The sequence below is a fragment of the Myripristis murdjan genome, chromosome 24, assembly GCF_902150065.1.
Source record: "Myripristis murdjan chromosome 24, fMyrMur1.1, whole genome shotgun sequence".
Classification (NCBI taxonomy): domain Eukaryota; kingdom Metazoa; phylum Chordata; class Actinopteri; order Holocentriformes; family Holocentridae; genus Myripristis; species Myripristis murdjan.
This window is the reverse complement of record NC_044003.1, coordinates 24228266-24252353: the sequence shown is the minus strand read 5'-3', so window position 1 is coordinate 24252353 and position 24088 is coordinate 24228266. Positions and strand designations below refer to the sequence as shown.

General features: G+C 43.2%; 3 protein-coding genes across 3 annotated transcripts; 2 read left to right on the top strand and 1 right to left on the bottom strand.

Moving 5' to 3' along the window:
• Nucleotides 1-192: 192 nt before the first annotated feature.
• Nucleotides 193-7895, bottom strand: LOC115356382 (methylmalonate-semialdehyde dehydrogenase [acylating], mitochondrial-like). The gene is made up of 12 exons (XM_030047525.1): nucleotides 7657-7895; nucleotides 7310-7351; nucleotides 7035-7109; nucleotides 6353-6514; nucleotides 5789-5867; nucleotides 4454-4756; nucleotides 3990-4111; nucleotides 3135-3324; nucleotides 2812-2993; nucleotides 1944-2123; nucleotides 1145-1243; nucleotides 193-1026 (listed from the first exon to the last, which is right to left on the bottom strand). Exons 1-12 carry the CDS (start codon nucleotides 7693-7695, stop codon nucleotides 922-924), a joined length of 1578 nt encoding a protein of 525 aa, XP_029903385.1. The 5' UTR covers nucleotides 7696-7895; the 3' UTR covers nucleotides 193-921.
• Nucleotides 7896-8165: 270 nt separating this feature from the next.
• On the top strand, nucleotides 8166-11538 carry LOC115356370 (sterile alpha motif domain-containing protein 15-like). The gene is made up of 3 exons (XM_030047507.1): nucleotides 8166-8365; nucleotides 8998-9096; nucleotides 10127-11538. The coding sequence occupies exons 1-3, from the start codon at nucleotides 8294-8296 to the stop codon at nucleotides 10298-10300; spliced, it is 345 nt and encodes a 114-aa protein (XP_029903367.1). The 5' UTR covers nucleotides 8166-8293; the 3' UTR covers nucleotides 10301-11538.
• Nucleotides 11539-12143: 605 nt separating this feature from the next.
• Nucleotides 12144-23495, top strand: lrfn5b (leucine rich repeat and fibronectin type III domain containing 5b). The gene is made up of 6 exons (XM_030047226.1): nucleotides 12144-12485; nucleotides 17834-18750; nucleotides 19591-19765; nucleotides 21000-21339; nucleotides 22333-22633; nucleotides 22800-23495. Exons 2-6 carry the CDS (start codon nucleotides 17860-17862, stop codon nucleotides 23493-23495), a joined length of 2403 nt encoding a protein of 800 aa, XP_029903086.1. The 5' UTR covers nucleotides 12144-12485; nucleotides 17834-17859.
• The last annotated feature ends 593 nt before the right edge of the window (nucleotides 23496-24088 follow it).

The following is a 24088-nucleotide window of genomic DNA, read 5'->3' as shown; positions in this document are numbered from 1 at the left end:
ACGAGTCAAATAACCTCAGTGTTATCATCCTCTTCATCTTATTCTGAGTCTTGAAGACCTCATAATTACTTAAACAGCAGCCAGGGCACTAAAGTTTGAGGTTTCTTACATACTTTGGATCCAAAGTTCTAGCAAATAATTACAGTTCAGCTACAAACCATTTTCTCCAAGGAATTTCATTATAACAATTGATCATGTATCAAGTGCGACATTTTATTTTCTGTAAAACAACTTATCTACCGTACATGGCCGGTAACAAAGGATCACTGAAGCTACAGTGCGACTTTGTCAAATTCAGACACATACACACACTAAACCAGATACTGGATAGTATAGGACATAGAGTTTTCAGTACAGCAGCTGCAACCACAATCTAAATGTCAGGAGTGATAGAAAACAGGTGTCGCAATGTTCTGGATATAGCATTTGCCTCATTTGTCACCTCTTCAATTATCAACACAGTGCTCTGATATACAGGACAAGTGGGAGAAACAGCAACCAGTGATGGCAGAACTCTGATCTCTGAGGTTTAGAGCAGACAGAAAGGTGATGTCTGAGGACACAAAGGATCAAGGGGGGGGGAAATCACTGGTAAGTATGGTCTTCCTGGACATGAAAATGACAAACCATCAAATATATATGTCTCACAGGTACAAAATATAACGTCCATGGAAACAGTCTGGTTTCTCCTTCGTGATGAGGTACAATGTGGCTTACTATACTTCCGAAATGCTACTCATGTTTGTGCAACAACACTATCCAGGTTGTATGAAGTAACAGAATCACCACGCAGTATTCCCCCGTGAAAGTATTGCTAAACAGTAAGGACTTGTAACCTTAAACCAAACTCTCCTTGGGCTCCCTCTTAAACATTAAGGCACACCAGCAGTCACTGAGGGTTATTCTGGATGTACTGTCAGTTTAGCGTCCCATGGTTGGCATGGTAACAGCTGGGCTCTTCAGGGTGGCGTCTTCAGCCTTCCACTGAGATGTCACCGTCTTGATCTGAGTGTAGAACTGGATTCCCTGTTGAGACAGACATCGATGACAGGTTACCACCTGGGGAGTGGCTGTATTGTGTCAAGTGTTGTTTTCAGGTACAGCATCTGGTGGCAGCACATGAGAATTCATGTTTGTTATTTACCTGTTTGCCATAAAAGTTGGTGTCTCCTCTGAATGAGCCTCTGGAGCCGGTGAAGGAGAACATGGGCAACGGGACAGGGATGGGCACGTTCACACCAATCTATTAATAAAACAATAAAATGAATAAAAAGTCCCCATAATATCAGAAAGTTAATGTTTGCAGCAAATACAACCAAGGACAAAAACATGTAAGAGTCAACAACCTGATGCACCTGAAGACATACTGAAGGTAGTGTGGGGTGCAGTGGCCATATATTTATACATATTTTTAGGCAAACAAGTATTTAAAAAAAAAAAAACTAAATAAATAAGGATGACTCAAAACAAACTCTTAGGGTCATGGTTATCTCACAACATTATTTTAAGAGTAACTAGGCTTTAAGGATGAATACTTAAGAAAAAATGAAAAAGCAATGAGCAAAGTGGGGTAGAAAATCTGTATTAATGCATTACTTTCAAAAGTACTTCCAGGTCATTGCTTTGAGCCATCAAGTCAGTCTCATGAATATTCCCCAATTTAAAAAAAAAAAAAAAAAGGGTGTGTGGGGGTTGAAGTAACAGCAAAATGACATGACAAAGATGCAAAGGAAAGAAGCTCTAGTAGAGCGTTGGACTGTCAACACTGGCTTTTTCTGATCATAAGCTGACCAGTTTTCATCCTGTTCAGTGCATTTAAACTGGTAAAGACAGTCAATACAGAAATAAGGAGTGACAATGAATTGTGGTGACAGAAAAGTGTTTCTTCCCTCCTTCTGAAACTGACATGCCTAAGTCTTCACATCTGAGACGGCATCTCTCACCTGGCCAACATCCACCTCATGTGTGTATTTGCGTGCGGTTGCTCCATTGGTGGTGAAGATGGCGGTGCCGTTGCCGTATTTGTTCCTGTTGATCAAAGAGATGGCTTCGTCAAGGCTGTCTGCCTCCAGGACTATGAGCACTGGCCCGAAGATCTCCTCCTTGTAACAGGTCATCTCCGGCTGGGGAAGAGTAACAGACGGATCACTTCAACCTGTGAACACACTGCCTGGAGGAAGCTGACCGACATTTGTGTCAAGACATAAATACATCTCCCTCGTTGCCAACCAAGAATTACAGCTTTTGAGGGAAAAAATAAAAAAGACCCAGAAACCCAGAAAGTGCATGGCCCCCAAATGGCCATGTACTTTCTCCATTCATCCAATACTGATTGTCAAGCTTATATTAAAAAAAAAAAAATGTTTAGTACAATGGCCGACATTGGTTTTGCTGTCAAGATAATTTCTCTTTTAAGGAATCAGGAAAAGATTGTTTGTGTTTTTATAATGTGGTTAGGACTTTTTGTATCAATGCTAAAAGAGGAAAATCAAAATAGACCACCTATAATCCTTTAGGGGATGACTGGCTTATTCTTTGTTTAAAAAAAAAAAAAAAAGTGTATAAAGTCATGTACTACAACCTTTTGGTTTGTAATGTATGGACTGTATATTTTCTTTAGCACCTTGTAGTTTTAGTAGCTTAATAATTTAGTAGCTAGCTGGTTCAGTTCAGAGCTTAACACTCATGCTGCTGTTTTCTAAAACGTCTATGAGAAAATAGATTTACATCTTTAACCAGGGCCACTGAAAACACATTTGTGCTCAGTCGGTCCATCAGTTTCCCTCAGCCACTCATTTCAGTTCCTCTCACCGAAACGCCAGCCAGGATGGTGGGGCCCACAAAGTTTCCTTTCTCGTATCCTTTGACTCTGACATTTCTGCCATCCAGCAGCAGCTTGGCACCCTCGTCCACCCCGCTCTGGATCAAAGAGTTCACCCTGTCCTTGGCTTCAGGAGAGATCAGGGGACCCACATCTGCCCCAGGCTGATCGCCTTCGGGTCAAACACAAAATTAGGCCAGAATTTCCCCTTTCACAGGGCAGCTGTCATACATCGCAGTATTTTCCATTACATCCATGAGAGCAAACTGTATCCGTCTGATGTTTAGCAGAAGAAAATGTTGTTTAAAGTTACCTGAGTTGACACGCAGAGCTTTAGAGCGCTCCACCAGCTCTGGGAGCCAATCACGAGCCTCTCCTACGAGAATGGCAGTTGAGAGAGCCATGCAGCGCTGACCGGCCGCCCCGAAAGCCGCGCCCACCAGCTGGTTGAGGGTGTTCTCTTTGTTGGCATCAGGCATCACCACACCATGGTTCTTGGCACCCTAAAATGAAAAATGTAGGACACAGCTCTGTAGGATTTCTCTGCAATACGTTGAAGCACATCAAATAGGTTCAGCGAAATGCTAATCACATATTTAACAAACATCAGGGATTTGCAGCCAAGAATTGAGGTTTAGTCTCAGTATCAGAACAGGAGTAAATCTTGTGGTCTATATATTTCTGCACCTGACGACAGAAACTGTGCATAATGTGTTGGTTGTCATGGCAAACAGTTTCTACCCAGTGACACAGATAATTAGTAGAGCTGTTCAACACACTGACATTATATCAATATTGTGATACAAGTCCAGATAGCTGGGATTATGGAAATGTCATATGGAAATGTCATATCATGATATGACATAAGTGTGGTATTTTCTTGGTTTTAAAGACTGAGTTCATAAAATTTAATAACTTTACTATAATGCAGATTGTTTTAGTGGTTGTATAATTTGCCTCTACCTGCTTGGTGATCCATGTGGATATCCGCATTACTAATAACTGTTCATTAAAAAATATCGTGTGTAAGTATCTTATGGAAGTTCCAGTCATCCCTACAATACTGTCTTGTTCAAATATATAATTTTGATTTTGTCTGTATTGCCCAATGCTTTAAAATAGCTTATTTAGTTTAAGGATGTTAAGTACTGTTGTGCTCTTGATGTACCATGTTGGACTGCACTCTCTTGCCGTTCTTGGAGCCCCGCTCATAGATGTACTCTCCAGCCTGGTTGGAGCCCACAAAGCTGATGGCTTTGATGGCAGGATGGTCACAGACGAAGTTCACCGCTACATGAGACACAAATGGATACTGTAAATCCACTCCCCTTCATCTAAATTGCACCCTGAACAACAGCACATCGACCGCTGATGTAGATTCAAATGGATCTCTCTCGCTTAAGGCATGTGGGGAATTACTTACAGATACAGTTGGTGCAGACCATGCAAATCCACCACATTCATGTTGCCAAGGGGTGTAACATAAATGTTTAAATGATCTCTGGCCTTTACTTTTGCTGAACACGCTGCAAACAATTTATTTATCCGCTTCTGAATGAGACGCACGTGGTTGTTGCTACCCGATCCCATATTTCATCTTAATGCTGTGCTGTCACACACAGGCACGCTCACCTGCATGCTGGCCGTGGATGATGTTTAGTGTACCATCTGGTGCCCCGGAGTCCTGCAGCATCTTGGCCAGGAGCATGGTGCATCCTGGGACACGTTCAGAGGGTTTCATCAGGTAGGTATTGCCACAAACCATGCCGATGGGGAACATCCACAGGGGGATCATAGCAGGGAAGTTGAAAGGGGCGATGCCGGCACACACTCCGATGGGCAGACGGTAAGTGTAAGTGTCCATGTCCTTGGTGATGGAGGGCAACGTTTCACCCAGCATGAGGGATGTAACGCTGCAGGCGTGCTCAACCACCTCTACAGGGTAAAGAGGAGGGCGGTGGGTGAGGCAAACCACAAAAGAGGTACAGCATCTGAGAAATGAGATCATTTCTAAACCATTTCAAAAGGAAATATGTATGGCTTGAGATGATTTAAGATGCACCTTACATTATATTATCCAGTCTGTACTTAGGCCTCTTGCCAAAAAAAAAAAAAAATCCTTTTTTTAACTTCATCGCAAACTGTTATTTTGTCCTGAAACATTCATCAAGTTGTTCCATTCCCCACTACTGTAGTTAATCTAATGCTGGCACACCTGCCAATGCAGCCTGTCCTATAGCTGATAAGTTGAAGTTAGTGAGCCAAAATCATTTGCACATCCTAAAACTGGGCACCGCACTAAGGAGTACAAAAAGACTTTGGCAGCCGCTTCTTGTTGCAAATGAAATATTACTTTCCTTTACATTTCCAAATAGATCCTGGCTTGTTTTTAGATGAGCAACATATTTGTCACTAGTGGATGTCAACAAGCACCTTTCAATAGGGGAAATCCTATAGGGAAAGTGAATCTTTATGTTATGCAACTGAAAGCAGAGTTTAGGGTTTTTATAAAAGGCATAAAAAACAGGAAGAGTAAAACCCCAAAAAAGACGATCACATTGCAACACAAGGGACAAACAATGCTATGCAGTAGATTACTGTTTCTATACACCGGCTTTGTTCAGTTGGGCATTTTGAAGAATTGCTGAAAATGAATTCATGCAAGCCTTTACATCCCAAAGGGGGCAAATGCTGAAACAAAAAAACCCTGCAACCACATTAATTTGCAGTGAAAGTTGGTTTTACTGGGGGTATCTGGTTACACAAAAATAGGACAGCCTGCAGCCACTTAGTGTCGAACTTTCCCCTAGGTGTGCACAGGAGAGATGATATAAAACAACAGAGCACTAATGGTTTCAATAAGGGAATGTGATCTGACAAAGTGACTACACATTCAGCCTTCTTTATTCCAGTACCACTATCACAACTCAGTAGCATGGCTGGGAGCCAGGTCTGTGTTTTACTTACGCAGGCCTCTGAACACATCGCCCTCAGCATCAGCGAGAGTTTTGCCCTGCTCCAGTGTGATCACCTTGGCCAGCTCTTTCTGAAACACCAAGGGGAAAACCCTTTGAGCTAGAACTCAAACCATCAGCAAGGAGCAAAAACCTATTGCTTTCTTATTGGTTCTCAAGGAAATGGAAAAACGCTGATAAATGATAAAAACGGCAATCCAGTTACTGATCATTTTCATATTCTGACATGACAGGGTAGGGCTGAGCAATAATTCAGTGTCCTTTGTAGTCTAAGTGGATTTATATTGTGATACACTATTTGGATGTATAAACTTCAATTCTGACATTATCAAATAATATTCATTAAAATATTTCATTCATTCATTTCACAATTTATCATTTTTGTTTGATGTAACAACTTAACATTACAATGCAGATCACTGTGACAACAATAATTATATTTATTCAACATGGGCAAGGTGAAGCCTTATTCTAACAAAACAAAGTCCTTGTCACTGTGAAAGTGACTCCAGCCATAACACCCAGCGTCAAAACAGAGCACAGTGCATTTCCTTACGACATTGTCCTTGATGAGCTGCTGGTAGCGGAGGAAGATCTGCTGCCTGCTGAGGATAGAGGTCTCGGACCAGGACTGGAAGGCCCTGGAGCAGGAGTCTGCAGCTGCCAGCATCTCTTCCTGGGTGGCTTTGGGAACACGTCCCACCACCTCATTAGTGGCCTATGGAAAAGGAGACAGCCCATTCAAACAGTACAGGACAGCAGTCAGATGACATTACATTTGACTGAGAGCAGGGAAAGCAATAGCTATCACTCCTGTGATTTTTTACATTAAAATTAATAAACACTTTTGTTCTTTGATCCATTACAGATATGAAAATTTAAGGAGTTTGGGTGCATGGTTGTTTTTTGCATTCTATAAACATCAACTGTTGCCTTGCTAGAGGCAAACACTTGACAACTCACAGTCCAGTGAGGCTGGACTGATGGAGAACATAAATACATAAACATGCATTTTCAGTTCAACTAGCTGTGTAGAGTGGGTTCTTATTTATACACTTTAAATTAGCAGATATTGGCAAATCAAAGCTTTTCCCACTCAATACCTTCACACCATGTTGACATTTAAGATACATCAGTTATGTGTATTCAGCTTCCGTCCATGTTCATGTACAGGACATATCTTGTTTCAGCAAGGAGCTGTGCGGGTTAGGGTTACCTCTCGATCGAGGGATACTTACAGGGTTGTGAATGTCAAGCCATTCAGACGTGTTGGACTCCACAAACTTGCCATCTATGAACAGCTTAGTGGTGGGCTGGAGGATTACAGTTAAGTTACAATGATTATTAAACAACCTTCCACTCAGGTTACATCATCACTGTAACCATTTATATAATCCTACACTAGTACATATATAGATGTGATGCATAATGTTAGCCAATTGCATACACTATAAACTGCCTGAATCACATGCATTTGTTCATTGATAGGTTTTGAAGGCTGAAAAACTCTTACCACTGAGGAGGAGTAGGACATGCGACCCAACTGGAGAGGGGCCTGCAAGAGCAAAACAAGCACCTTCAGTTCATATTTATTAAATTGCTACTCCAAGGGCCCAGGAACAGCAGCAAAGTCTGAGTGCAAACTTGACCTGTCACCTGTGGTCATGTGATGCAAATAAAACCTGCTTTTACATACCCAATCTTGCGTAGAGTGCACCATAAATATTTAAGGGGTGAACTGTCTGCAATGTGTGTGTGTGAAAGGCACTGACTTTGTTAGCTAGCAAGGCTTAGGCTAGCTTGTTCCAGCTGCGAACAAAAACAATGATACTCTAGAAGATGAACAGGCGTTAGCTTTACCTTCTTGGTCAACAGGGACCTGGCAAGAAACGCTGCCATTGCTGAGGTTTAGCTTGTTCCTGTTCCTGCTACGGAGCCCTTCAATCGACCCGAAAGACACCCAGATGGCAGAGAACTTCAGACGGCAGATACCATGCAGTCAAAGCGCCAATGCTGCGCTTTGCCACGATCTCCAAGCCTCAGCGGCCCCTGTCTCTGCTTTAGCACAGGCGGCGATGATTTGTTGATCTGCGAAAGCAACGGCCAGACATTCGCCGTTTTTCTTGAACGTGGGCGGGACAAACCGAATTTAACAACCAATCAATCGGCGCAAATTACCAGCCGCCCTAAATTGTATGAAGCCGATTGGCTGCTCTAAAAGCAGCCCCAGCCACCACTGATAAAACCCACCTCATTTCTTTTAGGTGTGATTCATTGGGCTAAAGTCAACCTGTGAAGTTGTTTAATTAACTTGAAACGTCCCATACGCGTTTCAGTAACTTTCCTTTTGAAAATTTAAGGTTCATTAACAATAGTCCGCACTTCCAACACAAGAGACTCGGCGTTTTCAACGCCAATCTTAACTGCATTTCTGCTAAGGCTAAGGAAACTAACACCTAGAAGTGACAGTTTCCATGGCAACAACCACACAGGCAACATGGACGTCCTACGCTGGAGCTGTCAAGACGTTGCAACTTGGATTGAGTCCATAGGATATCCACAGTACAAAGTAGGCTGAGTTGTCCTTACACTAAGAGAAGAGTTTCCACCAACTTACAGACTTTTTTTTGTGTGTGTAAATCTTTATGTCAAGTCATGAACAAAGAGGATAACGACGTGGATTGCAAACAGATGGAGCACTAAGTCATTAAAGCATAAAGCAGGCTGCAAAAGAGACATACAGCAAAAACAAAATATACTTAACAAAAAGATATGATGCTACTACTACTACTAATAATAATAATAATAATAAAGCCAGTGTACTGCAATCAACTCACTTTAAGACACTGAAACTATTGTACATGAATAGTTTTGATAGCTATTTGCTTTGTAAGGAATTTGTGGCATGTATCATTCCATTTCCTTCATGAACACACAGAACTGAGGGTTTTTGTTTATAAATTTGCATTTGTTTATGTGGAAATTTGGCAAGCAGTAAAATTTAATTAATTAAAAAATGCATTATCATCTTTGTTACCATAAACATATCAACAAAATGTAATGTTTCTGCAGAAAAGAATGAAATCTGTGGAAAACTTGAAATTATTCACATCTTTCCACAGGCCATATGTGAACTGACGTGAGAAAAATAAGTGGGAGTGTATTTCATTTCTCAGCATCCTCATCCTTTCTCTGTCGCAGGCGTGTTTCACGGAAAACTTCATCACAGGACGGAAGCTCATCTATGTGAACTGTGTCTACCTTCCAAGACTTGGGATCACCGATTTTAAGGATATGCAGGTAGCTAAGAGGAGGAAGAGGAAGAAATTCAAGCTTTTGTTTGTAAGCTCTCAAGGGACCGTGGTGTCATAAATTACAGATGGTGTGGCGTGATTATGCAGGCCTCTTGTCTGCTAACAGCTCGCTCTCCTCTCTCTTACCTTTGTGCCAATTATCAAAATGTACTGTTCTTTCAAAATGCCAAAAATAGTGGCCCTCACCACTTCAAAAGGAAATTTCAAAGTGCTCAAGTTGGTGTTTGAGCATAGCTCCTGTAAGAAAACCCCATGATCCGGTTAACAAAAATTGTATAACATTATGTCACCGATATCGAACCTCTAAGCCTTTTCTGAGATAAGTTTCAGTCAACACCAGAAATACAAGAGCAATCAGCGCCAGTTCAGTTTCACATCAGTTTTAGCACCACAGACATAATATAACGGTTTGACATCCAAGTACAGTTTTGCCTTGGAGCCAAGCATCATTGTCAATAAACACCAGATAATTATATCTCATATATGCTGTTTACAGCCAGAGGAATTGCTTTTGTTATGACTCCCTGAGGTCAGAACTAAATTAGCCAAAAGTGCCTTTATGTACTCTGCTCCCTCTTTATGGAGCTCACTGTAAAATGAGGCAGAAAGGCTAAATACAAAGCTTTAAGAACTAGTCTCTCTTGGTGAGTTTAAACTGATAATGAAGGGTAGTGAGACAGATTGGCTCAATAAGGAGGTCTTTGCTTCATTTAGTCATGGTTCAAATAGGTTTGGCCTACAAGCCTCCTTATTTCATCGACTATTGCCTTTTGGAGCGTATACTTAAAAAAAAAAAAAATCATCTTGTTCTACTGTATGATTTTGACTAGGATTCTGAGTTGATACACTGTTCAAGTTAATGTGCAGCTTTTTTGTTTTTATCATGATGTTGCTCTCTTGGCCAGCTCTCTCTTTAAAAGGCCTCATAGTCTCAGTGGCACTCACCTGTTTAAAAACAGGTGGGATAAATAATGTATATTTTTCCAAAGTGATCACCTCTTCCATGTTTCCTGCAGGTCATCTCTGCTCATGTGCGGGAGCTCCTGGGCATCACAGAGCCCCTGTGGAGTCGCAGCATTGCTGACCCTCCCCGGGACAGCATGGGGCTGTTCCTGGAAAAAAAGAGCCAGACGGGTGAAAGGGCAGACAGCCTCACCTACCAACGGTTCCTTGAAGACAAGCCTCAGTGAAAACCCAAATGTCAATCACAACATTAAAAGAGCACAGGAAAATCAAGGCATGTCAGTGGTACATCTTGGGATGGACTGTTAACTTGTGATAACGGACATTAGACAACAATATCTCACATGCAGGGCTTGAAATTAGCACTCGCCACCAATCAAATGCTAGTGAATTTGGGTGGTTTCTTGTAAAACTCTACTGTTTTTGCATGGAGTCAACCTGAGCATTTTCTATTTTAGTATGAAAGTTACTGAAGTTGTTTGTCTTAGCCCTACCGGCGACCTGTCCATGGTGTCTCCCTGCATTTTGCTCGGTGCATGCTGGGATATAAACTCCATCCCCACCACCCTGATTAGGAATAAGCAGGTATAAAGATAGATGGATGGACTAATGGAAATGACTTCCTCGAAATGGAATTGGTAAGTCAATATTTGAGTGTACTACCTACTGTGGGCAGCTGACTGAAATGTTAGTTTCATACCACATGGGCCCATGAAGAGACTGAGACTTTGCATGTGGATACGATCACCAGTCCTGCTGTAACAAGGACCGACCCCACTACCATGTCACAGTCACACATACAGTATGAAGTCAAAATATGTTTTTGGACACTTAAAAGTGAAAAACCGTTTGATTGCTCTTGCCATTCCAGTTTTGGATGACGATGAATGCTTAAACTACTAACTCTCAGGCTATTCCTATTGATTTGAAGTGCATCTGTTGTAACTGGATGGAGCTATTGATCTCAAGTAGAGCTCCTCAGGGTAATTCTCTGGATGACAACAAACACCTATTTTGAAGTGCCAAGAGACCCCGGATCAGCACAGGCCATTGTTCTTGGGAATAAATCCTCTGAGTCTGCAAGCACCCCCCTCCAAAAAGACCAGTGTGCTGCTGTAATAGACCTATGCATCTGTGCCTTGCCAACTTACTAAAGGCCATGTGACCCTGTGCATCTGATAGTTATGGGTCTGGTGCCAGCCAGACCCACAGGGAGCCAGTGTCTTCAATTTAAGCCAAGTCAACACTTTCTTGCCAACAACCTATGTAATACATGCTGAAATATAGAACCGCACTATGACATCCAAGCTTGTAAAACACTGCTGTTTGATTTACGAGAAACTGTAGGTAGACCAGGCCTAATGTAAATAATCGTCACATCAAATGTTTTACCCAGAGGAATATCAATGTGATTTCTAATGTCACAATCATATGAGTTTAGACATACACCTGATATTTGTTTCATGTTTCCCTAAAGCGCTGACATTAAATGACTGTTCATTAGCAGTGTTCTTCTTATTGTCCATCTAAATGATTACCGATTACTGACCATATAAGCTCCTTTCAGTCTTTCTTTCTTTCTTTTTTTTTTCTTAAAGAATCCACTGCTTATGGGCAGGCCTACTGCATTTTCGTGCAGTAGAGTTCAATCTACATGAATAAATAATGGTTCCTGCCTGTGAGACAGGCTGGGAGGCATTGCATCTGTCTATGCACACAAATGGTCTCTGTGCAGCTCGGGGCGCACCGATTACCATTCTGAGCACAGCACCTCTGGTCAGAAATGGAGCTGGATCGGTGGCGGCGAGAGGCTGACAGTACAGGAGTCTGGGGGCAGAAGGGGGAATATATGGCAGCAACCTTTCAGTCAATCTGGATTAACTCACACTGAGCCCTGCGTCGCCAGAAACCCTTGTGAAAGCGATACGAACAGCTGGCTGGATTCAGCACACCACCAGTCACTCAGCGCTGTAGATAATAAAGCAGCCTTTCGCTACAAAGGCGTTTTCTCTTCTGGAGGTGCATGCAGGCGAATGCGCAGTAGAGGCGATCCCGCACAGCTGCAGCCTCAGAGCCATACCGGGACCCTTCAGGTTACATTAAATTTCTTTTTACAGACAAGCTACGCTGAGCTGCATTTGTCCGTGAGAATTTAATGGTGGAAGGTATCGGGAAGGAGCCGTCCTTTATCTGTTGGTCATGGATTTCTTGAAGGGCATCGGCGGTTTCGCAGGCCGTCACACGCTGCTGTAAGGAGCCAAGACGCGCGTTTTCGGGACACCTGAATTATCTCCAAGAGGCACCGTCGGTCCTATTTTAGACGAGGCTCTTTCAGTATGCTCTTAGCACAACTGGAAGGAAAAAAGCTCCATATCACCCTCCATTGAACTGGGTTGATGTTCCATCTGCAAGGTAAATTCAGCATTTTATAGGCTGCAAATGGTGTGAATTATAGCTTCTGAACTCTTTTGGGGAAGTGTCTTTCAGGAGGCGCAATATACTGTTGACTTGAAGTAGTTCTCTCAGGACCCATCTTAAAAGGTGAAGAATCCCCCTTATGACAGGGGTTATCCGTATAGGCTGTAACCCACTAGTCCAGGACCTGTACCGCAAGGTCAAAAAATCTCCTCATTTGCTAAGGAACGCGGTCAGATAGCAATTTTATTTATAGTATCCACTTGGCTGCATGCTGGTTTTTTTTTCTACAGGTGAAACTGAATCATATCTAATGTGCCCCATTATCCTGTCCGCTCTTAGATGCATGCAGGATGAGATTGATTTCAGATGTGACATGTTTGTGTGTTTTATTTCACATCTTTTTTTAATCAGCCAAAAGATGGAGCAGTGATATCTGCTGGTGTAATGAGGTGTGTGCTCTGCTTAAACCACAACTGATATGCAAATTGCGCGTCAATCATTCACTTGGTGAGGTGTGATAAAGTCTAAATCAGGCTAAGTAGCAAAATTAATGACTAGATAAGTATGTATAGGCAAGGGAATATACTGCCAGGTGACTGGTGCAGACGCTTGAAATTTTTGTCCCTGAGATTGATAAATGATGAGCTATAATGATCTTGTTTTATGTCGAGTGTTAGTTATCACATATCTTATTATTCATGAGTGCCTGAGGCACCATTGTAACTGCTACACCACTGAAACCAGGCCCACGCCTCATTTTACTGCATTTATTTGCTCTTACTGCTGTGTTAATACACTCAATGATATAGCCTATGCTGCTATCTTTCACTAATGGAAAAGAAGTGATATATGGTCCTACCACACCAAGGCTTTGTGCAGACGGGCTCTGAAGCTACTCGTTGACCCAAATCTTGCTCCTCATACAAAAGAAGCTTTTCTTTTTTCACAGTCGTTTTCATTGAGATTCCAGGGAATCTGAAAAAAATAAATGCACACATCACCGCAGGCATATTCACAAACTTGCATGCACACACACCTGGCCCACATGCAGCGTGTATGTGTGTGTGCAGACTATAACAGCAGCTTTTTTTGATTACACAACACAATAAGCAGAGAGAACATTATACATTATTTAGCCATTTTGTTGCTGTGTGAGGGAGGAAACAAGTTCCTAAGGGTCTCCAGAAAAGGGGAAAATGAGTGAATGGGTATGCTCATCATAGATTTCATTCTGGCTGTCCCCATTTCCCCACACAGTCACATGTAAATGTTTGAGAAGCTTTGTCACAGAACATTTTCACCAAGAGAGGTAGGCATTTTGCTTTTTTTTTAATGAGCCTGAAGAGATTGCACAGTGTAAGATCACCATCATCACCAGAAATGAAAATCTATACACTTGTGACCAAAGTGTGAAGAATATTAAATTGAGGAGGTCATATTGATATTCAGATGTGCTCCTGAAGGATTTTGCATTCCTTTCAGGAGGAAAACCCCAGGTTATAAGCCCTTCACATCAGGGCACTTCTTCGCCATGCAGGTATTAAGGCCTGAAATCAATGTAAAGCATTTAAACACGGCCAGATTAGTCTCCAGCTTGCTACTAGATGGCACCATGTAAAATATAAAGAATGTTTTCTGTGATCATTGTTGCTGGACTAAAGGGAAGCAGTAGTCATAGAAGACCAAGCCTGTGAAGGTAGCTCTGAATCTCCTCTGATACTGTGAGGGAAAACATTTGGAATTACAAGGGGGAGTTGTAAATGCTGATGAACAGCACTTCTATTGATGCAGTGGGGTCTGCTTAGTATGCTATCCCCTGGCGCTCACACATTCACACACACTCACACACGCGCGCGCGCATGCACACTGAAACAGAAAAATAACCACATCAGAGATCCCCATCTAGCCATTGCTCTTTTTTATTTATGCAAAAGACTGGCAGCATGGTAATGATTCAGTCACTCCAAACATCAAATCCAGCACTGAATTAGCTGAGTATACAATCACCGCTGTTTTTGCTCGCTGGTACAGAGTTAAGTAGGTGTCATAAATGGCCTGCACAGGCATCCAAACCAAACCTCTGCAAAAACCTAAATTGCTGGGGTATTTTCTTCAAGGGAACATTCTTTGTTGTAAATATTATTAGGTGATCTGAAAATGAGCCACTGATTACATCGCACCCCAAACTGACGTTTTCTGTGTTGCCATGGTATCAAGGCTGTCACCCAAGAGCTATCGCATTCTAACATTGGTAGGGAATTTGGCAGACTCTGTTGGAAAAGAGTGTCACAACACATACCCACATTCACAAACACAGATGTGTTAGTTAGATGTCCGTAACAGCATCAGTGTTTGGTCAGGATGTTTGGACTGAGGCTACAAGAGCATTTATCAGACACAATAGAATTTCTACCAGCTCAGTCAAAATTTGATCCACTTCAGCAGATGCACCAGCTCCATTTGGTCTCATAAAATGGGCCGACTGAGTACCCATTTCACTGTTTTGTCGATACCTTTTTACCATCATGTATTGCAGCATCAGTTTACCTCCTTGACACAACAAAGCTTATTTTTGGCTGCTGTAGATATCCAGCTGCTTTCTCTGAATAACCCAGGTTAGACAGTGCTGTGTGCCATTATGCCGACCTGTGTGGAGGCATACCAAACAGACCTCATCTCATTAACTTCCTCTCTCAGGGCTGCTTTCCCTGATTCCCTGCCCAAGCATGGATTGCAGAGGCTTTCTCACATGAGCTCCAGCATAAGTTAGACCATCTGAAAACATATCCCCCATGACCTCAGCGGCCGATTGGCATCCAGCATGCTGCATAAGGCTTTTCTTGGCGAATGCTGCCCGGGGGAGAGCATAGATATCCTCTCCTACAGTATACTGCTGCTGCGCATGAATGTCTGTCTCCATAGCTGGGGGTTGTTGTGTAGTGAGCTACCTCTATTAGGCACAATTCCACCCACTGGTGTGCGTGTGTGGGTGTGTGCTGTCAGTCTGCGCTCTCGGGGAGAAAAGACCTGCTCAGAGGTAGTAAAGGAACATTTGATTGACTAAGAGGGAGATTATCATTAAGGCATCGGTAGATTATCTGTTTTCTTGTTTATCTGTGGCCCTCCCATGTCGCCTCACCATAATGAACAACCCAACCTGTAGGATAATGATTTTCCGAGGGAGTGACATTTAAAGATGAAGAGCATGATTGATGAAGTCATTGATTGATTATCTACTTATTTGTTCGTGTACTTGATGAGTGTGACCTGTTATGCAAATCTCTGTGGAACACCCCATAATTAAATGCAAATTAGGTAGACAGCAACAGATAGTCCCCGCCCCGTCTCAGCAGCGAGGGGCTGTCCTTTTGTCCTCACAAAACGAATTTCGTAGGGATTACCGTTGCAACCATTCTCTTCACGTTTGGCTGAGTTTTCACCGGCAAAAAAAAAAAAAAAACCCATCTCCACCGAGTGAATCAATATCACGTCTTCAGCGCCATTTGAGTCGGGAAGTAGCAGGTCCTCTCCGCCTCATTGCACATCCAGAGGCTGTGCCACTCAGAGCAGAGCAGAAGGTGGTTGGCACACATTCGCACAAGCAGGAACATACACACACTCGCATGCACCTTCTCTTTTGTACCCACTCCGTGATAGACACGCACACACACACACGCATATACTGTAGAAGTATACATCTTCTCTTCCACATGGGTGATCGCACGCCACTCCACACAGCCTTGCAGCATTGCTTGATGGTGAAGTCATCTGCCATCCTTAAGCAGAGTCATAACAGCATTTAACAATTACTCTACAGTCCATTTCTCAGCTGCTGCCGTTGCCATAGCTAAAAAGCCACATCAGGGCTAAAACGGGGCACTTGTGTGACTTGGTAAAAGGGGCAAAGTTGTCCCTCATAAAAATGGGTCAGGAAAGACACTGATGCATTGCTGCTTGATCAGCAGTATTCATGAAAATGTCATAGCCAGCGTGTTCCCTCCAATGATATCAGTCGTCCCCTTGCAGTTATGGGCCATTTTACCATGACCTCCTTTCTCCTTCCTTGTCAGGCTGTGATATACAGCTGTCAAAATGCAACTGTTGTCAGTGGATGCTACCAGGCTTCATTCTCTTTTAACATGAAAAACATTCCCCCAAATGGCAGCATGTCACTCACATTCTGTCTGAAGTATTCTTCACTCTTTGACATTTTCTTCATATTCTGACTGTCAAGGTTATTAGACTGTGAGTTCTGTGTTTCCTGGTGCAGCAGAGGCTTTTGAAGCACAAAGTTACTCGGTTAGCTGGCCCTTTGCTGAGGCAAGACTTTTATGCACAATCTCCAAAACCAAACGTCGGCAATGGAGGCATTACCAGCACACCACAGGAAGCTATAATCATAAATCAGCCATTCTGTTCTGTATTTAAAGGTTAAGACTTTGTATTTTCACTACAGTTGTGGGACCGGATCTTTCGTTCCCTGTGTTTGATTGGATTGGTGTTCCTTTCTGTGTGCAGTAATAGGACACCCGGAGGGTTGAATATTGCGTGTTGAACAAAAATGTCTCATTTTAAATGTAATCATTGCTAATGTCACACCAAATCTGCTGCATTGTGTGGTGCACCTGCAGAGATGTGCTCTGATCTCCGCTCTCTTAGTTTTATGACATGCTATATCCCTGACAAGGTTTCAGGATTCATCAAATGGATCCCTCCTTATCCCCATCTTACTTGTGCCATAAGTAAGAGTAGCAGGAGAGAGAGCAGAGAGAAAATCAATAGCCAAGGCATAGCATATCCTCAGTGAGGCAGTGAGCCCAATCATCCCTTCCCATTGGCGATATGATCCTGGGAGACATCAGTCTAATTCTGATGAGGCACTGGACTGCCAGTCTAGACTTTCATCCCTCTGTACACAAACATGAAAGGATTTGCATTATCATATCAAAAGTAGGATCAGCAGAGCATTGGCTAAAAAGTATAACTGTCGCAAAGATCTTACTATTCTCAAATATGGGGGTGAACAATTATTTTAACAGCTAATTGAGCCTTTATGGTTTGCTCAAGCCTTGCCTTGTTTAGTCACCTGCTCAGAGTGTGTGTTTTCTGTAAATCTTAGCTCCTAGCTGTCAGTGATAATATTTCAAATCTAGTGCAAAAGCTGACATTTTAGCTTTAGAGGAGAATCCCCCTGTGCCGTTGTAGGAGGGGATTTCTCAGTGCAGGTGTGATAGAGATTACACAAATTACAAACAATCACACCATTTCATGCTCTGCATTCTCAAACTGTTTCATAAATAGCATTCCTCCCTCTCTCTCTTTTTATCACCTGTGTTGTTTAGGTGTATTAACCTGACTGGAAAGCCAAATGGAGTCTCTCCTGGTTTATCTGATAGTCCTCGGCATGGCTGTGAAGGCCCACAAAGTTCAGATCTGCCCCAAACGCTGTGTCTGCCAGGTGCTTAACCCCAACCTGGCAACGCTATGTGACAAAAAGGGGCTGCTCTTTGTGCCGCCGAACATTGACAGGCACACAGTGGAGATGCGTCTGGGTGATAACTTTGTAACCAGCATAAAACGTAAAGACTTTGCTAATATGACCAAGCTGGTGGACCTGACCCTTTCTCGCAACACTATCGGCTCCATCGCGCCCCATGCCTTCAAAGACCTGGAGAACCTACGTGCCCTTCACCTTGATAGCAACCGGCTTACACGCATTACCAATGACACATTCAGCGGCATGTCCAAGCTGCACCACCTCATCCTCAATAACAACCAGCTGACCCATATCCACATCGGAGCCTTCAATGACCTCACAGCCCTGGAAGAGCTGGACTTGTCCTACAACAACTTGGAAAGTGCTCCATGGGTGGCCATTCAGAGGATGTCCAATCTCCACACCCTCAACTTGGACCACAACATGCTCAGCTACATTCCAGAGGGAACTTTCTCCGGCCTGCAGAAGCTCAAGAGGCTGGACGTGACCTCCAACAAGCTCCAGAAGCTTCCTCCTGACCCAGTTTTCCAACGGGCCGGGGTCCTGGCCACGTCAGGGATAATGGGCCCTACATCGTTTGCATTGAGCTTTGGGGGGAATCCACTGAGGTGCAACTGTGAGCTGCTATGGCTGAGGAGGCTGCGGAGGGAGGATGATCTGGAGACCTGTGCCTCCCCACAACACCTAGCTGGACGCTACTTCTGGACTGTTTCAGAGGAAGAGTTCCTGTGTGAGCCTCCTCTCATCACCAGGCACTCCCAGGTATAACTTTGGCCTTGAACATGCACTGTAAGGTATAACTCTGCAGTAACTGCCAGTGAAAATATTGAAACAGACATTTGAATCTACTTAAATTAATCCAAGATGGCATTGTATGCTTTCTCTGCCCATCACACCAAATATTACCTTACAAGCCCAGAAGAGCTTTGTCACATCTAGCTACTGACATTATTTCAAATAAAATATATCAACCAGGATTAACTTTAAAAATGTAATCAATTTGTGGCCTTGAGATGTTTTGAGTGGTTCTTTCGCGTGGATTTTCAGTTATCAGTGCTATAAAGCAATATGTAGGTTTATGGTGTGTTTTCTGTGATGCTCTTGTTACACAGTGAAAGCTTACAGTGATTGAGCTCTCGACTGATGCATGCAAACAAATTCATCTGATGACAAATCCTCGCTAAATAATCACAGCTATATCATCTCATTTGCATTCAGGAAACCTCTTTCAGATAACTGCAGAGAAAATAACTTTTTACCAAGACAATTTTACATACACTCCAAAAGTACTGACATATTGATTATCTGGCCTTCTTAATCATGCTAATTCCCGTAATCATAATGATGATCAATTGCTGATTATATTCTCATATCAGACACTAAAACGTTGAAATGCAACAATTTAGAAACATAGATTGTTATAATTGGGTTAATTATAGTATCTCAGTCATTCAGGCTGTCCTTACTTCAGTTGTTGAAAATGAGTCATGCAGCATGTTAACTATCTATCCAAAGTATTTTTTCAATTTTTGGATGCAGTGCATAATCTGATTTCGAATGGCGAGGTCCTACCACTAACTGCGCTGCATTGCTGTGTCGCAGGAGCTGCGAGCATTGGAGGGTCAGAGTGTGACTCTGCGCTGTAAGGCCCGGGGCGACCCAGACCCTATTATCCACTGGATTGCCCCTGACGGACGCCTTATGTCCAACTCCTCCAGGGCTGTGGTCCACAGCGATGGCACACTGGACATCCTCATCAGCACTGTCAAGGACTCTGGTCTGTTTACACCCAGTGGCTGTGCTTGTGTTGTTGACTTAAATGAAATTACTTGTTTACTTGCATCTACCAGTAGCCTATAGGACTTAAGTGTTTGTTTACATCAGTTGATAAAATTTGGAGAACGGAAAGTGTGTAGGCTGACACACTGATTAAAGTCACAGTAAAATAGGAAATGACATTTTCACTTATTCTAATCTAACTTCCTGCCATGTTATCATTTATACCCATTTAGATTTCAGTAGTCAGGATAGGATGTTGCTGTCCCTTGTCTCCATTATGAACCTTCATACACTGTTTAGGGACAATTTAGAGTTTAACAGAATGCTATAATACCATGTTAGTAAGTACCATAGAACACATTTGACTATAAGCTCATAAATCTAGAGGACTGTAAGGCAGGCAGCAACATGCAGTACATACCAAAAACATCAATCATCATAGGTCTCTGCCTGACTTATACAGCTGCCTTTCTCTCCTGCAAAAGGACTACACCGGTGATTTTGAATGTTTGGCCCATTTACTACAATTTCCACATATTTCCACATATAGCAACAAACCATTTTGCAAATCATTTCACAGCGTATCATCAAAATCCCTCAATTTTCAAACACAAATTTTTGGTTCAAACACCCACCTCATAATGTTCTGCTTCTGTGGCTAAGTCAACACCATTCATAAACCATGGAGCTGATAATTGGCTGTGGAAAGCAAACGTTTCCCCATGGACTATTTTCTGGACCGTTTCACTCCACCCAATTTCAAGTCATCAAAACACAACAGTGCTGCTGCTCTTAGGGAAAGCTTACGTGAACGACTTTATTACAGTGATAGGATACTGATGTGAAGAAAGCTTTAAGTCTTTGAAACTGCATTTTCATATCATAGGGGAATGAATAGAATCCAATGGCTGGACAAAAAGGTGGGAAAATGATATAGGAGTTCGGCTTGCTTTGGGAAAAGATGTGCAGAAACATGAAGTGTAGACATTTTGTAGATGTTATACTTTACATGCAAAATCACTGGTATAGTCCCTTTAAGACATTGCTTTCCCTTCATTTACACTGCTGGCCCGTTCTGAGTGTTCCCTCCCCATGTTTCAAAATAGAAATACAAGCATTGCTCTCAAAATGCCATTCCATTGCAACTTGGATAGATGGATGGCCTGTAGTATTGATCTGTGTATCGTAATAAATATCAGAGAGGATGATAATCTTCTGGGTTCATCTTACAGGTTCCTTCACCTGTGTAGCCTCCAACCCGGCTGGAGAGGCCCAGCAGACGATGGAGCTGGTCATTGCTAAACTCCCCCATATCACCAACAACACGATTATAGACCAGGAGCCCGACCCCGGATCATCAGATATCGCCACGGTGACCAAGACAGGGACGGGAGCAGAGGCGGCAGGCGTGCCTCTGGGGAACGCAAAGACCAGTCAAGAGAAGAAAGTCGTAATTGCTGAGGCTACCTCCACCTCGGCCCTGGTCAGGTTTAACTTCCAGAGGAGTATTCCTGGAATCCGCATGTTCCAAATCCAATACAACGGCACCTACGATGATTCACTCGTCTACAGGTAGGCAGCAACACACATAGAGTCGTGCTGGATTGATATCAAGCATAAAATCATGCTGGGGTTGTAGAACAAAACTGGCAGCAAGGCTCCTTTCTCTCAAAGCGCTGGCCTACAAACAGAATTTGTACCCCTTTTATCTAGTTAGATGAACCTGATATCTGAATGATTGTATGTCAACTTTGCTTAAAAGCCGTAATGAACCATGTCATAAAAAATCTCATGACCCATGTTTTACCTTTATAGTCTAATTTAAATCCCACCGGGAATTCAGTCATTAAGGACTGGACCTGGCTGTCAACATAATTATTTGTGGTGTCTATTTATCCTATCAGGGAGGCAGACTAATGCACTGTATCAGACATCTTTTTCTTTGACTTATAATCCCCCTTGCCAGAGTGTATCATTTACTATGTGCAAAACCTTGATAATGCCTAATCAACAAAATCAAAATAGAATGTCAGCACTAAGCTGCAGACAGATAGGAAGATGAAAGAGAAACCAGCCAGTGTTTTACAAAAGCATCAGAGGCTTCACACATGCCCATCTGAGAAACTGGTGTACCGAGCATTCTTTCATCTCTACCCTCTTTCACTCCATATTTAGTGCTTATCACTGAGATATGATCGCCACACAGCCACGTTTAGCCAAATGGACTTCAAGTCAACAACACATAAGGCACTCAGCATTGGCTATTGAATGCAGGAGACCCATCAGGGAATCAAGCCCCGTAATTCTAATGTTGTGAACAAGCAGAGGCATCCTGCATCCCTTGCTACTGAGAGCAACCTTTTATCAGTAATGATGTTGGCGAGAATAAATCAAATGTCACAAAGGATTATGCCTCAGACAGATCTTAAATAGCCCCCAGTGCGACAAATGATTGTCATGTCATTTTATCACTGCAAAACAATAAAGCTGGATAATCTGATTTCCTTCTGTCTCTTGCCATTTAACCCTCTCCACATCTGAATGTACCACACATTTGTTTTACAGGATGATTCCCCCGACCAGTAAGAACATCCTGATAAACAACCTGGCGGCTGGCACACAGTATGACCTGTGTGTGCTGGCCATCTATGATGACCAGGTGACTTCACTGACTGCCACCAGGGTGGTCGGTTGTGTGCACTTCACCACAGAGCCGCAATACCTGAGGTGCCACTTCATGCAGTCCCAATTTCTCGGCGGCACCATTGTGGTTATCATTGGAGGGATTATTGTGGCCTCAGTGCTCGCCTTTATCATCTTCCTCATTGTGCGCTACCGGGTCTGTAACCAAGGAGACGTTGATAAGGTCTGTTTTGATTCCTCTTATGCTCTTCTTTTTCTGTTCACTGTTGTTGTCGATGATGTTGATATCGAAAAGGATGCCTTAAAGAATTGCTCTTACTCCTATGTCTCACCATCCCCCACTCTCTTACTTGTTCCTTGTTTCTCCTTCCATCTCTACTTTATCTCAGGCACTAGAGATGGGGGATATCCGGTCACTGAGCAGTGATGGGCAGCTACAAGGCTGTGGGATCCCCAAATCCCTGTCGAAGCAGGTCCTCCGACCGGAGAAGAATGACAAAGACTGTCTGAGAGTTGCCCTGCCGCCCCCGGAGTCAGCCAAGCAGCGACTGCCAGTCATGGTAACCGCCACCAAACCCTCCATCCCTGACTGCACTGTCTCTACCTCTGCTGCCAGCCACAGCTGGCACCCGGCCTCCCCAGGCACCCTGAGGCCCAAACGTTCCATCGCTCCCTCAAAACCCTCTGAGACCCGCCGAGCTGAAGCTCAGGCAGATGTTGAGCTAGATAACATGAACCGGAATAACTCCTCAGAGGTTAAAATGGCCACCACTGTCACAGTGGCTGTACCTGGCCAACCCACCAAATGGACTGCTGTTCCCAGGGGTCCACGGCCCCAACAGGCCCCCCGCCATTACATGACTGTGCCTGCAGGGGGTGTGAGGGTGAACCGCAGGCACTCCCTGAATGTGGACACGTATAAAGAGCGCTACTATGTAGCGTACCCCAAAGCTGGGGGCAGTTTGCGCTCCAAAAGGAGCCTGTCAATGAGTGGAGAACTGCCGCAGCTCGAGAGCACAACAAACATTCGCCAGGCCAGGGACAAGCTCTCCAGGTCTGAGTGGCTTCTAGAGAGCACTTTATGATTTGGAGTTTATGACCTGGGTTCTCTTGTTTTCTTGGATTGGATTTGTGGCCCATCGTAGAACAGACAGGGATTTTATGCCTTGTTTTGAGCTTTTGTGCTCTCTATTGAGGGACCTGTAAGCTTCTCTCATATATCTGGGGGCAAGGCAGGCATACAGGGTTATGGGAAGCGTTTCACATTTGTTTTCTACCTTATAACCTATCAAAGTCTTCTTTATAGCGACATTTGATCGAACTTTGATGAAAGGTACAACAATGTATAAAGCAACTTCATGTACAAAAAATGTTTAGTTGTGTGAGATATATCTCAAGACAACCGTTAAGTGTTCACGTGGTTTTGAATGCAGTAACCTTGTTGGACATATTACAACACAGAAAGGAAGAGAAACAGGCGGGATTTGGGGTTATTATACTCGTACTCTCGTTGCCTGTTACTCAAAGTGATACAATCTCTGTAGACTTTGGACATGATTCTTGTCTCCGGCTACAGACAGATGGTGACATGTCTTAATTACCTTGGCGGTGGTTTGGAAAGATTACGAATGTGCTGCGCATCCCAGAGGTGTTGGAACAGAATGTAGTAGACAGAACC

Excerpts from the sequence above, each read along its gene's own strand:
- LOC115356370 (XM_030047507.1), top strand. The coding sequence starts at position 8,294 with ATGGACGTCCTACGCTGGAGCTGTCAAGACGTTGCAACTTGGATTGAG. Across the intron at positions 8,366-8,997 it reads TAGGATATCCACAGTACAAA|GCGTGTTTCACGGAAAACTT; the intron begins GTAGGCTGAGTT and ends TCTCTGTCGCAG. Across the intron at positions 9,097-10,126 it reads CCGATTTTAAGGATATGCAG|GTCATCTCTGCTCATGTGCG; the intron begins GTAGCTAAGAGG and ends TGTTTCCTGCAG.
- LOC115356382 (XM_030047525.1), bottom strand. The coding sequence starts at position 7,695 with ATGGCAGCGTTTCTTGCCAGGTCCCTGTTGACCAAGAAG. Across the intron at positions 5,868-6,352 it reads AGCTCATCAAGGACAATGTC|AAAGAGCTGGCCAAGGTGAT; the intron begins GTAAGGAAATGC and ends TTGGTGTTTCAG. Across the intron at positions 2,124-2,811 it reads CCATCCTGGCTGGCGTTTCG|CCGGAGATGACCTGTTACAA; the intron begins GTGAGAGGAACT and ends ACTCTTCCCCAG.
- lrfn5b (XM_030047226.1), top strand. The coding sequence starts at position 17,860 with ATGGAGTCTCTCCTGGTTTATCTGATAGTCCTCGGCATGGCTGTGAAG. Across the intron at positions 18,751-19,590 it reads TCATCACCAGGCACTCCCAG|GAGCTGCGAGCATTGGAGGG; the intron begins GTATAACTTTGG and ends GCTGTGTCGCAG. Across the intron at positions 19,766-20,999 it reads CAGCACTGTCAAGGACTCTG|GTTCCTTCACCTGTGTAGCC; the intron begins GTCTGTTTACAC and ends TTCATCTTACAG.